This window comes from Chamaea fasciata, unplaced genomic scaffold, assembly GCF_029207755.1.
Source record: "Chamaea fasciata isolate MVZ Bird 193981 ecotype frontalis unplaced genomic scaffold, bChaFas1.0.hap1 SCAF_6, whole genome shotgun sequence".
Classification (NCBI taxonomy): Eukaryota; Metazoa; Chordata; class Aves; order Passeriformes; family Sylviidae; genus Chamaea; species Chamaea fasciata.
In genome coordinates, this window is record NW_027094091.1 from 10,469,636 (window position 1) to 10,487,550 (window position 17,915).

The following is a 17,915-nucleotide window of genomic DNA, read 5'->3' on the forward strand; positions in this document are numbered from 1 at the left end:
TTCCCTTTCGGGAAAGGGAACGAAATCTTGCGATTTCAATGAAGATTCATTGGGCCAGCTCCGGGCCCTCTCCCTGCACTTCTTGTCGTCCCATTCACTTTTTGGGTTTTCGCGTGCTTTCAAAATTTTTCCTTTTTTTTTGTAATTTTTCTTTTAAGATTTCATTGCTGCAGTTTCTTCTCCTCCTCTCTCTTGATTTGCATTTCTTCCCTGATTTCAGGGTTGGAATTGGAGTCCTTTTGGCAAGTCCTGCTCCTTTTCACTGCCCCTCATTTCATCTCGGTCCATTTGCTTGCAATCGCTGCGCTTGCAGATTTGCTGGGTTTTTTTCAATTGCACTCTTTCCCATCATATCTCCTCTGCAGAGCGTCTGTTCCACTTTGTTCTCTGATTTCAAGATTTCGTTCCCTTTCCCGAAAGGAAGGCTTTCCCTTTCGGGAAAGGGAACGAAATCTTGCAATTTCAATGAAGATTCATTGGGCCAGCTCCGGGCCCTCTCCCTGCACTTCTTGTCGTCCCATTCACTTTTTGGGTTTTCGCGTGCTTTCAAAATTTTTCCTTTTTTTTTGTAATTTTTCTTTTAAGATTTCATTGCTGCAGTTTCTTCTCCTCCTCTCTCTTGATTTGCATTTCTTCCCTGATTTCAGGGTTGGAATTGGAGTCCTTTTGGCAAGTCCTGCTCCTTTTCACTGCCCTTCACTTCATCTCGGTCCATTTGCTTGCAATCGCTGCGCTTGCAGATTTGCTGGGTTTTTTTCAATTGCACTCTTTCCCATCATATCTCCTCTGCAGAGCGTCTGTTCCACTTTGTTCTCTGATTTCAAGATTTCGTTCCCTTTCCCGAAAGGAAGGCTTTCCCTTTCGGGAAAGAGAACGAAATCTTGCGATTTCAATGAAGATTCATTGGGCCAGCTCCGGGCCCTCTCCCTGCACTTCTTGTCGTCCCATTCACTTTTTGGGTTTTCGCGTGCTTTCAAAATTTTTCCTTTTTTTTTTTTTAATTTTTGTTTTAAGATTTCATTGCTGCAGTTTCTTCTCCTCCTCTCTCTTAATTTGCATTTCTTCCCTGATTTCAGGGTTGGAATTGGAGTCCTTTTGGCAAGTCTTGCTCCTTTTCACTGGCCCTCATTTCATCTCGGTCCATTTGCTTGCAATCGCTGCGCTTGCAGATTTGCTGGGTTTTTTTCAATTGCACTCTTTCCCATCATATCTCCTCTGCAGAGCGTCTGTTCCACTTTGTTCTCTGATTTCAAGATTTCGTTCCCTTTCCCGAAAGGAAATTCACTTTATCAGTCGTGTCCAAGAGACTGCTTCTTATATATTATTTGCACCTACTTTTCTATAAACTCATTAGTTCTTTTTGATCATGTGTGAATGTTTTGTTAAAGTTGGAAATCCATCTTGACTTCTTTGTTTAAGTACTCTAGTGGGTTAATTTGAGTTAAAATGACAAGTTGTGTCTAGGCCTCTGGGTGAAAACTAATCTCAAAATTATCTTCCATGTTTATAAATGCATTTTTTTCATGTCCAATGTGAGAAAAATCTAGGTTAGGCAAAGGAAGCCACAAATTTTATAGTTCTGTTTTTCTTCTGTTGCTCTTTATTAATTTTTTTTATTGCATCTGTACATGAATCTATTACTATTATCCATCAAGGCCGGAAGTTATAGCAAAGACAATTTTAGTTACAAAAGAAGAGAATTGTTGTTTTGGTTTTAGTTTACTGACTGATCCTTAAACAACTAGTACAATGAAATGTAGTTCACTGTCATATAAACTAGTAATTTAGTCTGGGATGGGGAGGTCTACCTTACAGCACACAGATAATGAGTCATTGAATGCAGGCTGCATCCTCCTACAAAGCTAGTGCAGTGTTTCCTTAGGTACTTCTGCAGTAGTTAGGCTGTATTTTCCAATATGCTTATGAACTCTTGTAACACTGATCAGGAGCTAAATTTATTCTTCTTACATTCAGCTCTGTTGCAAAGGTTCTTGCCTTTTGGTAGAAGAAGAGAGACATTTCCCTATCCACGAGGAAGTTATGGTAGATCACAGCAAGTCTGGTGTAAATCTTCAGTTGAGCTTTTTTATTGCCCAGGTCCATGGCAGCAGCAAGTGCCAAGTGGTAATAGCCAGCTGCATCAAATGGGTCCTGAAATGAGAGGCTCAATGATAGTACCAGTGCAAGAGGATTGCAGAGCTCAGGTTTGTGAGTGTCTAACAAGAATAATATAGATTCTGAGCTTTTGTGGTTTTCCTACTTTACTGTTTACATTCCAAACATACAAAACCAGAAAATGACAAAATCTGATTCTATGAAATATTGCTCAGTTTAAAAATTTGCTGCACAAGTTACAAAAATCTCTTACCTTAAGGTCATAGAATATAATATCTCCTAAGACCGAGTACACCTTGACATAATAGAGTGTTTCCTCCTCAAACTCCAGAGGAGAGGAACAGAGGGACAAGGCCTTTAAATAGAAGTGTTCAGCTAGTTCACAGTGACCCAAATGGTGATGGATGGCTGCCAGGCGATGGTAAGCTATTCTTTCATTTAGCTGATTCCCTGATGAGATAACATATGAGTCAAGATATAAACAAAGAGACAAAGCACTCAAATCTATGCTACTTTTAGAAAAATTATGTATTGAATTTGCTGAGCTTTTGTTGAATAGGAACACATTTGCTTAAGAGATACATGGTCAAAACCTGCCCTTCAAGAAAAATCCCATGGAATTTTTGAATTTCCTCCCATAGGATTTGACAGTGTCTGGGATTTTAAGAAATAACTACATTCATCTCTCATGTATATATTATAATATATATACACACACACATTGTGCATACTTACAAAGAATACAAATAGACTATTATGAAAGAAAATTAATGGGAATAAAGACTCCCTTGCTCATCCCAATATATATTGTACATGAAAATATACGACAAAAAGATTATTTTCAGACTGATCAAAATGACCTGTCTGTTCTTATACAGAGGGTTAAGAAGGTTCTTATTCAGTTGAACAGCTCCCAAACTTGAAGAATAGTAATTTAGAAACAAAACCCATCATTTTTTATTTTTTCATCTTATATTGGTTCCTCAGAGCAATGGGCAAATCTGAAAGTATATGTCACTCAAAAGCTTCTTAGGACTATATTATTCATGAGTATTGTATCTTAGCTCTTAGAAGCACGTTCAGTTTGGACATGAAATTCCCAGTTTGGATTCTACCAAATCTTTGGTGCTCTACCAAAGGTTTTCCATTTGATCCTAAGTTAGAAAAGGAAGCAATAAATTGCTCGTTCTTGAATAGAAGCAAAAAATAGCAATTATAGTAGAGTTATGAAATCTTGGCAAGAAATGATTGAATGCAAGGGAAGAAAACTTTAAATTTAGAGTTCTGTTGTATTTTTAGAGGTACCACTCATATATAATGGAAATTTTTCTTACCTAAATTTACGCTGAGGATGAGAGCTACTCTCGCATATTCCAGACTCTCCTCATAAGCCTTCAGATTCATCAGCAGTTCCACCAACTTATTGCATAATCTGAGTTCAGTGGTTTTGTTGCCAGTCTGAACAGCAAGTGGGAGCGCCCTGTCCTGAAACACACAACATCAGCTTAGGTATGGCTGGACCCCAAGATGTTCACTGATGGGCTCTCATTTATATCAAATGAGGTAATTTCTGGTTTCATTTTGCTCTTTGCTTAGAGCAGTACTTGCCACCAGAAGTGGATTTGAAACAGGTGATGTATACTAACGTCATGACAAGTATGCAGCTGCAATAGGTTATAAACAGTTTGCTGAGAAGTTCAGCTTTAGGTTCAGCATTTGTAGAATACCTGCTATGGTGGGAGGTACATAACTATCAATGCAGCAGAAAAACTGCACAAACCCTGTAGAAAGTCACTGCTTTCTCCTTTTCCCAAGTACCATTGAAAAATATGTCTCCAGCAGCTTCAAACAATTCCATTCCTAAATTTGGATCTCCTGTGCAAAGAGCAACATCCTGAGCAACCTGGGAAGAAAACAAGGAATAGGGAATGAAAGAAAGAAATTACTTCTTGTTTAGCCATGGAGTGAAAAATCATAAGTATTAGCAAATTTTAAAAGATCTTTTTATTATCTCTTCTATTGTAATGATGAGAAAGACTATATTTTCTGTGAACATGCTCTTTTTTGGTACCCTGTCTTTGAACAAGCCAGTGGCAGGTGCTGAAGAAGAAACAAAAACCTAGTTTCCTTTTCCTGGCAATAGTGTTCTGCTATCTTTGTCAGCACATGGTATTCTAAAAACAACAGTGTATGCGATAGCTGTCACACAGTAAATTTGAATTAGATCCAACACATCACAGAAATAAATTCAAATTCCAAATTAGATATTGCTAGCTTCAGATTTAAAAGCCTGTGAACTAATTTCTGTAAAAAAATGCAGGTCTACTATTTTATTGTCATGGATAAATACATTCGTTGTTAGCAAAAAAGATCTAATGAAAGACAGCATGCAAAGCAAGAGTACCAGGCTCCTCAGTTATTGATAGAGAAAATATTAATGAAAATGTGCCTTTTACATAAGGCAAGGTTAAGAATCTTTGCTGTGAATCTCCAAAGCTCTGGCTTTGTCTCCCTTAGTTTTTGATTTGCATTCAGTTAATATAAGTCCTTTCTACTTGAGCACAGAGGTGTGCAAGGCACGTGCCTCTGGCTCTCACAGGTGAAAAGACAACAGCATCTTCAGCTGGGTCTGTGTCATACTAGGCTTGGCCACAGAAGGAAAGATTCAGATGCTTCCTAAGGAAGCTACTCTGTTTCCCTGGGAATCTGGCCCACAGGCCAGCATGCTAAGGGGATTTTTCTCTGTCACCCACGCACGTAGCATGCAGGTGTCATATAATTGCTCTGGTGCTGTAGAGCTGGTAAATGGTGTTGAAAAACCACACAGAATTAACAGGAAGGAACTAAGAAAGGTCACTGCTCAAAATCCTTCTAGGATCAAGCAACAGATTAAAACGGATCACAGGTTGAAAACGCTGAGACTTTCCCTTCACATGCTGAGTATTACATGAATGGTGTCACTGAATGATCAGAACATCAACTCGTAAAATGTATGGAATTTTTATACCTAATTACTTACCCTTACCATGCCAGCTGAACAACACTGATACCATGCGCATGTCTGTATAAGTGTTGACAACTTACCTGAATATAAAGATCCACAAGTTCATTCTGCCTCAGAACATAGTATATCTTTCCTGCCCGGAGCCAAGCATATGCCTCCTTTTCTTTTTTCTGGAGATCTATAAATATTCCAAGGCTTCTTTTGGTATATTCCAGAGCTGACCTGTAGGCCCTGAAATAGGGAAAAGTGCTACTCACAGAAGGATTTTTCAGAATTGCAAATGGTTTTCTTCCTAACAAGAAATGTTACCATAAAAGACATTCTGTTTCCCCTATTTAGGGTATAATTATAATTTCTCAGCTATCTTACACTAGTAACGAAAGAACTCTTTTTCTTCCTCCTTTTTTCTGTTCCATCTATGTTTCCTGTTAGATTTTTACCTACTATATTGTTACATATTCTATAAATATGCTATATATATTAAATTATATATTTTATATATATTATTATGTTCTACTAGTCATACATTTTTTCCTGTTATATTTTATTTTATTTCAAGATGGTTTATATGTGTCCCTCCTCTACCTCAAACTTGTGAGAAGTAGAAAAGTCTCTCATCTTTAACTCTACTATCATTTATAAATTTTTCCTAAAAATGTCAAAGAAATCATGTCTTTTTTCCCTTAATCATCCATACATCTGACTTAAATGCAATTCCGACTAATCAGAAACTGTTGAAAAAATGGGAGACACGGAGGAGAGTGGTAGGGCAGAGGAGAATTGGACATGTCATGATCTGTTCCAGAAGCACTTAAATTACCACATTTATTGATGTTAGGGTGCTTTATACCAGACATAGAAACCACAGATGTCTTATATCTTTCTCCATCTTGTGCTAGGCTCTCATCACCTTGACCCAATGTATTTTTTTCTGAGCACAAGACACAAACATATTAAAATACAACATGACCTGCACAGATAGGGTGTTGGAAGAGCTGAGTTTCCTTGTTAGTCAGGGCAGATAACACAGACAATACTGGGATATTGTAGTCTAACACCATATTGAGTTTGTGCTGTTATCTGGTAGCATACTAAGGTCATACAGTCAACATCCGGGAGCCAGGCTCCTGGGAGATACAGATTCCATGTACTACAAGCACAAAAAGCAGCAGCTTCTCCAGGCAGCTTGAAATCTTAACCAACTCCTTTGTCTTCAGTCTCTCCAAAGGATGGCCACCAACTATATCATTTACAAACCCTAACAAAGCAAAATAAATTGGGTGACCTACTAAGCACATTAGATACTCAGACTACAGCCACTTAAAGCTAAAACAGGCATCTGTTCTCTTTCCATGACTGAGAATATCTTTTGTATCCTTACTGAGGCAAGCCTGAAAATATCTGAACTTAAAGTAACTCCTTGAAATACAGCAAGAAAAAAACCCAGACAAAGCAGCCTTAAAAACACACTTTAAATATACTTAGAGAAAACTGTTTCCTCAGCACTTGCTACTATAATTTAACTTGTGCAATTTGTTATTTCAGTTAGATCAGAGGAAAAAAAAATGGTATTTGGAAAATGAGAGCAATATAGAAATTGCAGAAGAGTAAAACTATGCAGGTTTGCACATTGGCTTCGTACTTATGTAAGTTTTGATAAAAGCCCTTCCTCAAAGAGAAACACTTACAGAGAGGCAATTTAATGCCTGACCTGTTTGGAATATGTCCTTTGGTGTCTTAAAAAAAAAGTCTTGCAAAAATCATTGAAAACAAATCACCTGATCTAGCAGTCATCAAGAGCTGCATAACATATCATAGGTTTAAAATGTTTTTACTTAGATTTTAAAAATAAGTTGGTTTTTGAAGTGGTGTTAATCCCTGCAGAACATCTTGTCTCCCTTGAGAGATTATAGTTACTTAAAAAGAAACAATAAAATTCTCCATTAGCACTGGATTTTTCAATTATGATAAAGCGTATTACCAAAGCAGAGAGAGAAAAAAAAAAATCAGTCATATTCAGCTTTGCACAAATTGAGATCCTCTGCTGGATGGAAAAACTAAAACCAGAATGAAAGAAAAGTCATTCAGCATGTCTTACCTTTCTGTTCCTAAAGACAAATAGAGCTGACTAATGGTTTCTAAAATTTGTCCCTCCAGAGCTTTGTTGGACATCTTTCTGGCTAAAGATAGTTGATATTCATTGTAGATGACACACTGAGTCTCATTGGGAGCAACTGTACTGTAGAATTGACACAGCAGTTTAACTGCTTGTAGTTGACCTAAGAGAATAGATTGGAAATACAAATATGAATCGATTTTAAAATGAAAGTTAATTAATTTAAAAATTATTCATTTTCACTGTTTCATAAATTACAGCACAAACAACGAAAAAAATAGAAATCATAACAAGAATATCCCACTGCCATTTCATTCACTCCTTTGTTCAAAGTTAACAAAGGCTAGAGGTTACTTCAAACTTCATTTCCAAAATAAAATAGTAACAGTCACCTTACCTGCATAAGCTCCCTCAAGCATGGCAGGAAGAATATCCAAGTAAGATATGTACCTCTTAAATACAGATCTAACATACCTATATAAATAACATTCCCAAATGGAGTACATTTTGTAAGTTATGAAAGATACACTTACTCTCCAGATGACTTGTCTCCATTGCAACTAAAAAAGCCCATTCATAGTAAAACCTTCCTTTCTCTCTTTCAGTTCCACCAGTGTAATAACAACCCAGCTGAAGGAGGACTTGGATAAAGTCTTGACCACAGTCCATAATTGGAAGCTTGGAGAATAGCTTAACTGCCCTGATAAAATAATGTTCTGCCAGCTTGCTGGCTGCTGCATGCAGGCAGAGTGCCCCAAAATTAGCCAGGGCTATGGCTTGGTTATGGCTCATCTCAGTCTCTTCTGAAAGACGCAGTGCTTTGTAGTAGCTCTCAGCAGCTTCTTTCGTGTTGTTTGTCCTTTTCAAAGCAATGGCAAGCATGTTATAAGCCATGCCGAGCTGCTGAGGACTGCTCCATGCAGAGCCTACAACAGCATTTAAAATGGCTAAAGCCACATCATACTGCTTGTAAAGAATGTATAGCCAAGCAAGTGAAACCAAACAGTTGATAGTTTCCTCTGACTTAGCAGAAGTCGAGTCCAATGCTTTCATCATGTAAGCAATGGCTTTTCCATACTGTTTGTGGTGGCTGTACAGCTTTGCTAAGCTGAGATAGATAGTGCTGCACAGTCCTTTCTCCTCAGTAGTAAACACAGAAGAAAGGGCTTGTAGGAGGTAAGGTGCAATTTGAGATGGGAATATTTGTCTGAGTCTTCTCAGGCCATATAGTTTGGGAGAATTTTTGATGACTAAATCAATCCTTTTCAGGGAATCCATTAAGGTACTGGAGCTCTGGGGAGAGGTAACCTTAATGCAACTTAGTACAATGTGTGGCAAACACTTTTCGTGGTAGGACTCTGCCAGTTTGAAGTAGCAATCGTTGGATAAACTGTTTAGTAAACCCAGATCATTGAGCAACAGCTGAAACCTTTCCAAGAATGGCAGTGCCTCTTGGTGTTGTTTGCGTGCACTGTAATGTTTTGCCAGCAGAAAGCAGGCCCTTGCCTCTGCACGTTTGTTCTGGCACAAAATTGTCCTCTTCAGAGCATACTTCAGTATGTCTGATTCCAGGTCAGCACTGCAAATGTAGTTGGGAATTCCCATGAGAAGAGATGCAGCCTTGTCAAAAATATGAGTACACTTTTCTCTGTTCTTCTGGGTCAAGTAGATGACTGTTAGATTTGTATAAAGAGCAATCACAAAGTACAAATCACTAAACCCTCCAGCTACTGCTCTCAATGCTTCCTCAAAATACACCCGAGCTTGGGAAAATTTCAGCTTTTTGATACTGAGCCTGCCTAAGAGAAAGCACAGTCTTGCTAGTGCCCAGGACAGACCTGCTTTCTTTGCTGCTTCCCTTGCTAATCTTAAAAAACTAACCAGTTGTTCTTCTTCTGAAAATCCATAAAACATGCTATTGGTAAATGAGTAAGAAAAATCATACAGGCTTTTGAAGTTGCACTCATATTCTTTACTATTTAAGAAGAGTAACAATGGCTCAAAGATGTCAGATGCTTGAATATCTTCTTGACATATGTAAAAAGAAGGCCCTTCAGGTAGAGAAAATATTTCAGTCTTTGAAGAGCCAGCAGATTCTTTCTCTCCAGTAGTTAGCTCTTCAGCTTGAGTGGCCTCCAAATTCTTGAAGCAATTCTTCAGCAGTTCTTCTATCTTTCCATTCTTGCTAGTGAATCCTGGACTAGAAGGTGAGCATGGAGTTTCTGAAATTTAAAAATAAATTACAAACCACAACTTCCTGTATGCATGCACACAACTTTTTTAGACCAACTAGAACATTTGTCAGTGAAGACGCTGTTATGAAAACATTACGTAAACATACTGTGATTTCTTAACACTAAGTCTAAGAGACAAGCCAAAGGTGTAAAAAGATAGCAAGGAGCATGAAGAACTGTGGGAGACTGGAGCAGTGGGAATAAACAGAACTTGCCACATGTAAGCAGGTTAGTGATCAGTACACTGATCTAGCCAGGTCCTGAGACTGATCCAACACTAATCTAATAGAAATCCAGCATTAATTCAAAGTGCCTTTTGTTTGTGCATACTCAAAAAGTACAGTCAGTGTATATTCTGTTCTCTCCACGTGTATGTGAACAAGAGACCTGCCAAAGAAATACAATTCAGACTACCTGGTAAGCAGAAGGAAATCTAGGAAGACCCAAGGTGTGAAGTGGAGGCTGGATAAAGGGCCCAGGGTCAGGGCATGGATGCTGGTTGGACTTAAGGTGTGAGGGAAATGGGAATCCAACCATTCAAGTAGGGTACAGGTATGCCTATGTCCTGAGAGCATGCTCAGGCAGGTCAGCCAGGGCAGGGGGAAGGACTGTGCTATTTGAGCTGGTGAAGCCTCACATGGGTTTCTGGGGGGCCTGCAAAGGTTCTTTTCTCCTGTCCTGCCAGACCTGTGTGTTGTGTAATAGAATTGCTTCTATCAATCAAATATCAGCCCTGATTTTCTGCTGGCACAGATTATCTTTCACAAAATTACCAATTTGTGGCAACTGATGTGGCCATTGATTCAAATTCTCATAGTGACAACATCATTGGATACCTTACAAATATAATAAAGACAGATATACCATCAATTCTTAGTCCTCACACTGTTTTCCAGCCCAGTTAATAGGGCAGGGATTAGGGATGGAGTATACAGTCATAGTCAGTTCTTAAGTTTACAGCTGCAGATCAACAGGAGCTTGTTGAAGTCACAGATTTAGAGCTCATCTCCCTTAGAATCTCATTTCTGAAACTGCAGCAGAATCATAAATATAAAAATTGTTGTTTAGGAAAATGTAGTACAATATGAATAATGATAGTGACAGCTTAGCAACAAAATGCCAAAGGGAAATGATTTTGCATCCTCAACAAAATATCTCCTTTGGGAAATCTATTTCTGGGACAAAGTTTTCTAGTAGACAGAAAAATCTGCTGGAATTCAAACTCAGCAGTTGCCTGGTGCCCCCATAAGCAGTATTTTGCCTTGATAAAAAATGTGGAGGGGCTGGGAGGTGGTGCATGTGTGTCACATCAGTGAAAGTAAGTAATGCAATTTGCAGCTGGATAGCAAGTCCCAAGAATGACATCTGATATCAGTGAAAATGCACAATGTCTTACAGAAAACCTAGTAAGAAGGCATTAAAGCAATATCTCAGAAAGCAAACAATGAGAGAAGAAAATTATCATGTGAAGAGACATTAGAAGGAGAATAGCTGGCAAAGACACAAAAAATATCCGAAGTCTCATTAAATTTTATGCAAAAATTGTGTGTGTAGGAAGTATTACCACAATCACGAGTTTTCTGAAATTCAGGTTCTTCCAATTCATCTGTAAGAAAGAAAAAAAATCATATAAGCTATAGTACATTTGTTATTTTTCCGTTTTAAATATCCTAAAATTAGGCTAAATTTAGTTGATAATTCTTAATGTCAGAAGAATTTGATACATCCTGGAAATTTAGAAGAAAATAAATATTCTAAGTGTGACCCAAAGCTAGCAGGGACTTACCCTCCTGCTGACATAATTCACTGCTTTTACATGGCTATTGTCAAGCAGCTACCTCTACTCAGTAAGGTGGGGTGCATCTCAGAGTCAGAATTAAAGCCAACCTGTCCTGCAGGAGGGAGGCATTTCTGCTGCATTAAAAGACAAGTGGGCAGCAAGGGTATGACCGTTCTCCACAACCCACTCGTAAAATGAGAGAGCAAGGAGCCCTTAATATTTTTAGTGTCACTCCCAGGGTAATGGGGAGAGAGGTGGGAAGGGAAGTTATTTGCAGTTGTTTGTGTAGATAAGTGTCAGATTTTTCTAGCCATTCCAATAGCAGGTGAGTGAAATCACTCTTATTTTAAAAGATTTATCTTAATTCTGTAGATATTATAACTATAGATCCAGCTTTACATTTAGACATAGCACATCTAGAGAACTTAAGAATTACTATTTTTTGTAGCAGATATTTCTCAAGGCATTTCAGTTGTCATGCTGCATTTCAGGGATATTTTCACTGTCTTTCATACACTTGATGCAATAGAAGTGGTTCTGCGGGTATGAAGGATATATACAAAATACACAGAGGCTCACAGACCTATTTAAAGCACTATTTAAGCTGGTGGAAAGCTACTTTACTAGACTTTGAGAATGACCTCTCATTGACTGTTTACTTCTGGATCTCCCTTTTATAAATGCTTTCCTGACTTTCGTGGATGAAAGCCACAGATGTTTAGAGCAGCTGAAACTTAATGCTCTAAATATCTAATCAGGGAAGTACTCATAAGTAAATACTTCTCAGTAGATTGATGTAGATGGAGGAATTGAAAATCCATTTAGTCAGATCACACAACAAAGTAACAAGTGAATATTGAAAATGCTTGCTGTGGATAAATTGAGTTATGAGAATCAATTGAGCTGTTTAAGAGAAAAGTGGCAAAGATGGTACTATGAGCTAGGGAAGATGCAGAAGAAGGTGGCACTTAAAAAGATTAGGGAGGAGATGCAGTGAAAAATGCACAACAGCAAAAATAGCAGTAGGTCCATTAAGCCCATGACATGGTTTAGTACCTCAGTGGTTTGAGGTTTTGTTCCCAGGCTTCTCACCAGAGCACAGGAAGTGAGATGTGAAGGCATTTTGTACATTTTGCCACGGCAGGTGTGACATGCCCTAGTTATTGTTCACATACACACACACACACTGATTTGCAGAATTAAACCAACATGCCTGACTCCAACCTACACAGCAGCTCCTTTCAACCTGGAGCCTACAGGCCTGTCTCTCAGGGTGGCAAAATGGAGATAAAACTTCCTTAGATATTGGACAAGCTTATGCATCACCAACAGCCTGTGGTGAATAAGAAATCACTGCCTCTCTTCAGTTCAGCAAGACTATTGCATCACCCTGCCTTCCAATAAGCCTATAAAGGTGAAACCCCAGTTATCCCAACTGCTTATGCACAGCACAGAGAAATAACAGCTGTATCACAGATGATGTTTCTATGACTAGATTTTGCTACTTTTCTATACCTTTGAAAATTAAATCAAGCATGAAGAGGTGTGTGTTTTCATTAGCTGTCAATTATTATGCTGTGCTACCTTTCCCAAGAAAAAAAGTCAGCAGTGTTTGGGTGGACATACTGCTTTTTATAATGCAGCCATGTGAAATTATAATTTATAATTCAGTTATGTAAAAGCTTGGAGATCTGTGTAGCTCAATAAAAGAGTGTTTAAAAGCCTGTTGTTTAAATCCACTCAGGAAAAAAAAAAAAAGACAAAAGACTTACAAATCCTCTCCTGGGAAAAGTCTTGAAACAGCAGAAAAATAGAAAAGATGATATAAAGGATTTTTACATGCCATATCAAAGATCCAGTTGAATACCAAGATATTTCAAAATAGGTGTAAATGCTGGGATGTCATTGAAAAAAAATTGTAACAGGAGTATAGGAACTACACATCTATCTTGCACAGTACAAAGGCGTAAAACTCATACTTACCTATTCTGTACACAGAGCAAACATCTGTGATGGAGGTTTGTTTCAACAAATGTACTACTTCTTCCAAATTTTTTTCTTTGGAAAAAAAAGATAACTCTTCTGCTTCAAGAAAATCCACATCTTGTGGTCTAGCAAGGAAAGGAGTAAATTTAAAGGTACCTGAAAGCAGAGTTGGCTTAAGGAGCTCACTGCATCAGTCAAATATGAACTTGTTAGAGAAACTAATACAATCTACATTATAGGTTGTGCTGTGTTCAAAATTAGTTTCAGTTTATAAAATATGCATATCAATTGATAGTAACTATGCTTTCAGCAAACAGTTTCTGCCATATCAGAGAAAGCTTTATGTCAGTGTCATTGTATAGCACGTTATGAGAGCATTTATTAGAAGCATGAGTCTTGAAGGACTTTATGGTATTGATTTTCAAACAAGTTTTAAGTTACATATGAAATGGACCTGCTAGCAGCTTTTAAGAACTCCTTGTTTCAGCATGCAAACAGTTCAGGCATATAAGAAGAGCAGCCTATTTGCATGGTGCCAATGCATGATGAAATAGACCCTTTTTAGAGGTTTCAGGCTGCATTATTAGCAACTATTTGCAAAGGTCCCATTAGGAGCAAGTTAAGGCATATAGCTGAGGGTACTAAAAAAAACCCAGAACTTGGATGCTTTAACATAGATCTTGAGAGAGCAGCAAGAGACCCTTCTGCAAGGGTAAAGCTGCTTGCATCTTGTGAGCCAAAGAGTAGAAACTGAACCAATATAATAAGTCCAGCAACCTCTTTTCCCAGGAAGAAACTCAGCTACAGACTAATAACATTTTTAACATTTAAGCAGACTTCATATTCCAATTCCATTCCAGTTTTGACTGGTATATGCTATGAAAATTCATAATAAAATAACAAAAAATAAAACCCACCAAAACCAAACGAACCAACTAACCCCAAAAACCTCCAAAACACAAAAAAAAGCCAAAACACAAGAAAAAACATCCCTCCCCCCCCAAAAACCCAACCAACCCTCCCCTCCACCCTGAATTTAACGTTCAGCATTTTAAAGCTGAGACTAGGAGACCAGGTCCTTTTTGTTTATGAAATGCAAATATGTATCACTCACTTATTTCTAGATAAGTCCAGTTTAACATGATCTGTCTTTACAAAACCTATTTGGCCAGTAAACACATGTCTTCCAAGAAACCATTCCATGCATGCAACAAAGTAGCCAAGGATCTCAATTTGGTCCCCTTCCTGGAAACTCAGCTCTTCCGACACAATACTTTCATAATTCATCACAGCTAGGCAGGATCCCATTGCTGTGTAATGAGGAGATAAATAATATTTGCAGATTAAGTCATTTAACAATAGAAATACACTTAGTAGAATAGCAACTCAGAAGAATGTATATAGTGAAAGACATTCTGGAACCTGTGAGTTGAAGATCTGCTGTGACAAGATTTAAAGTATCAAAACCTCATTGGTTTGGTTTGATGATTAGATCTGTAAATAGCATAAAACCCTCATTTTCTAGCTGTTAGAGAGCAAAGCCTAAAATATTCTCACAATGCTATCAGATTTCATCATGGAGCAGCAAAAAGAAATGGTTTAGGTCCTTACTTTCCCTCTTACAAAGGGCTGTGAACTTGGGCCAGTGTAAAGAACTTGAACCAATTTTGAACCAATTAAAACAATCCCTATGGGATAAATATGGGTATATACTAGTCAATACAGTATTAAAACTGACATCACCGAAGAAAAGAAGCCATATTTGCTCTCTAACCTCAAACCATCTGTATAAGTTTTATTTCTCTGGCAGTATGAGATAAAGAAGAATACATGTGAAAGTTCCACAATTGCATTGGTGTATTTTCTGAGGCATTGCCAACTCAATTACTCTGTACTACCTTGTGTAGTATTTTGGAGGGAAAAGGGGAAAGGCTTTAGAGTTTAATCTTAGACAAATTTATACTCTCCCTAATTTTACTGCAAACTAATTTTGAAAGCTGTTTCCCCACACTAAAACACTGGACAAAAATTTATTGAACTTTTTAGAGTCTGTTCTAGCAAAAGCATAGAGTAAGTTTGAGGTTATTCTAACATTGATGTTTGACTGAAATTTCTTACCAACTTCTCCGATGGATTTAGATTCATTTTTATATGAAAAGTCAACAGGATTAGAATACCCTTTAAGAAACCATCTGAAAGCCAAAAAAGAAAGTGAAGTTAGTGTATAGAACATTTCACTAAATGTTGTGACAGTAACGGTCATATTTAAAACACATATGAAAACTGATGTATCCCCTACCACAATTACCTTTCAATTTCAGATACACTTACATTTTGATTAATATTAGTAATAAGAGTACTGCTACTTCAGGAAAACCAACCAAACTGAGAAAGTCATACCATTTTTCCCTGCCCCAGGTAGAGACATCTCTAAGCATATGTGCATTTGTGAATCAGATGCATACGTAATAGGTAGGTAAAGTCAGGTACCTACTGATGGAAAGGCTCCAATGGCTCCAGAGAAGCATTAGACCACATGGGCACATCACTGTCCAAAGATCCACCTGTTACACCTTCAGTAAAAGCCCCAGTCTCAAAATAAGTTGTTTCATTGACTGTAACCATCATCTTTTGTATCGTATTATCCGGATATAAAACAAAAAAAGATCCTAAAACAAAAGCAGTCAAGCAGATGTCATTTTATGTAATGTTTAATGCCATATAAGCCCTAAAACTGTCTTCAGGAGCATCAGTAATATTCATTTAGAAATTGAAAATCTGAACTTTGTCAAGAATTTTCTTACTGATTGTCAGTTATTTATACATTTCTGTCTAGTGTGTCGTTCAGGAAAAAAACCAAAAACAGATATGATGTCTTAATGAAGCACAGAGCCCTCTGCTGCAATTCTGCATATTCCTATTGCAGAAACAAATCATCCACCTATCCTGTCATCCTATCTCTGGCAGTACCAGCAGGTGATGCTGCTTAGGAGAAGCACATGAGCCTGACAACTCTTTATAATCCTTCTCCTGCACATGTCCAGAACCTGCAATAATATTAAGCAAGTTGGAATGTACATCGCTCCCTAATCCGTTTGGTATCCATTTATGCACCAGCTGCACATGAATTTTCTCAATCCCTTCATGATCCCACTGAACCTAATCTGTGTTTGTTCCTTTCTTTTCTCTTTACAATGTGCATTTGGACTGAGTAAATTTGAACTTCAACTTCATTAAGTATTTGAATAGGTCTTAATGTCTCATTTGGGGATTTTAAATAAAGATGCTTCCCTGAACCTAGCCTTAGCATGTACAGTCTTACTTACCTTCCTGTACTAGCAGGCTTCTGTACATCAAATTTAATGATTTTTCATTTATACAAACTTCAATGCCTGTATCTTCCTCCTCTAGGGAATATAGCCAGAAAGACTGGTCTAGGAATAAGTTCTCCATGCAGTGATTTATAAAACCTAGGAAAAAGAAAATCCAGTTTGTTTTCTTTGTCATTTTACAGTATTACACAAAAATACAACCTCTCAGAGTTGGAGACCACTCCATTATTATTTAACGAACAGTGTATAAATCACAAAATTGTGGTCAACAAGTTCCCAGAAATTGTGTGCAACTGAATACAAATTAACATACTGAACTATTGTCTAGTGAAACAACTTTACCCAGTGAGTGGTAGGTTAGAAACTTCCATATTTCTTCAAAAGTTTTAAATGTCACCACTATTAAATCTTGATCACTGTGAATAGACAGGAGTCTGGCAGAAAGCTCCTAAAAATCAAAAACAATACTTCATTTACAATTACACCAGATTTAAGCACGATTTCTCACTAGGTAACACTTAGGCTAAAATACTAAGCATTAAGGATTAAAAAAAAATTCAGGATTTTATCTGTATGAGATACCTGTCCTTTAACATACACCTACAACATGCAGGGAGAGCCAAATTTTAATCGGACCCTTGCTTAGCAATTGTACTCACCGTTTCAGTGAGGTTAAAATTTATAGAGAAAACAAAGACCACACTGAGTGACACTGAAGGTTTGTCTAGTTCAGAAATGTCTATGAACAGTCATATGTATAGCCATATAGTCAAATGTATACATTCAGGCAAGCACGAAGTAGTTCTTTCCAAGAATATCCTCTGCACAGAGTGGTTTACAGCTTGGGAAATGTCTTTGCCAGGTGTGTGGAAATTAGTATGAAACAGTGGAAAGGAGCTAGTTTGGGGGCTTTTTAACTTGAAATTCCTCACTACATCACTGAAAATTTTTAGGTTCTACAACCTCCTGATGTATATTACCCTCAGAGCTCTGTACACACAAAAATGCAGCTCCTTTGATGCACCTTTGAACCTGCTTCCTGGTTTATCCAGAAGAGATATTGAATAATTATTTCAAAGTTCACTTTTTTTAGATTAAAACAAATATACTGAGGTATTGATTTTCTTTTTTTAAAGATGGAGTAAAATGTTTTTATCCTCATCTGTACTAGTTCACATTGCTAGAATAGTATTAAATTACACTTTCAACAGAGAAAAGCAATGGTCATTGTAAGTGGTGATAATAGATTTTAGGTTATTCCAGAAATGCTAGAAGGAAAAAGTACATAAACCTTCAAATAAGTGAAAGAAAACCACATTTTGATGGATTCTAGGCAGAGAGGTGTAAT

The 17,915-nt window shown here is 37.5% G+C and overlaps 1 protein-coding gene across 5 annotated transcripts in view; it reads right to left on the bottom strand.

Annotated features, from left to right (window-relative positions):
• Window positions 1-1,187: 1,187 nt before the first annotated feature.
• SH3TC1 (SH3 domain and tetratricopeptide repeats 1) overlaps window positions 1,188-17,915 on the bottom strand; it is a 31,833-nt gene continuing 15,105 nt past the window's right edge. For all 5 annotated transcript variants that reach the window (XM_066185397.1, XM_066185396.1, XM_066185395.1 and 2 more), the window contains 14 exons: window positions 16,910-17,015; window positions 16,562-16,705; window positions 15,730-15,904; window positions 15,354-15,427; window positions 14,350-14,545; window positions 13,233-13,360; window positions 11,034-11,075; window positions 7,769-9,457; window positions 7,218-7,398; window positions 5,200-5,350; window positions 3,896-4,018; window positions 3,450-3,600; window positions 2,369-2,565; window positions 1,188-2,151 (listed from right to left, as the gene is read on the bottom strand). In XM_066185397.1, the coding sequence (XP_066041494.1) occupies window positions 1,921-2,151; window positions 2,369-2,565; window positions 3,450-3,600; window positions 3,896-4,018; window positions 5,200-5,350; window positions 7,218-7,398; window positions 7,769-9,457; window positions 11,034-11,075; window positions 13,233-13,360; window positions 14,350-14,545; window positions 15,354-15,427; window positions 15,730-15,904; window positions 16,562-16,705; window positions 16,910-17,015 (3,588 nt within the window). In that variant the 3' untranslated portion in view covers window positions 1,188-1,920. The remainder of the gene's footprint in view (window positions 2,152-2,368; window positions 2,566-3,449; window positions 3,601-3,895; window positions 4,019-5,199; window positions 5,351-7,217; window positions 7,399-7,768; window positions 9,458-11,033; window positions 11,076-13,232; window positions 13,361-14,349; window positions 14,546-15,353; window positions 15,428-15,729; window positions 15,905-16,561; window positions 16,706-16,909; window positions 17,016-17,915) is intronic.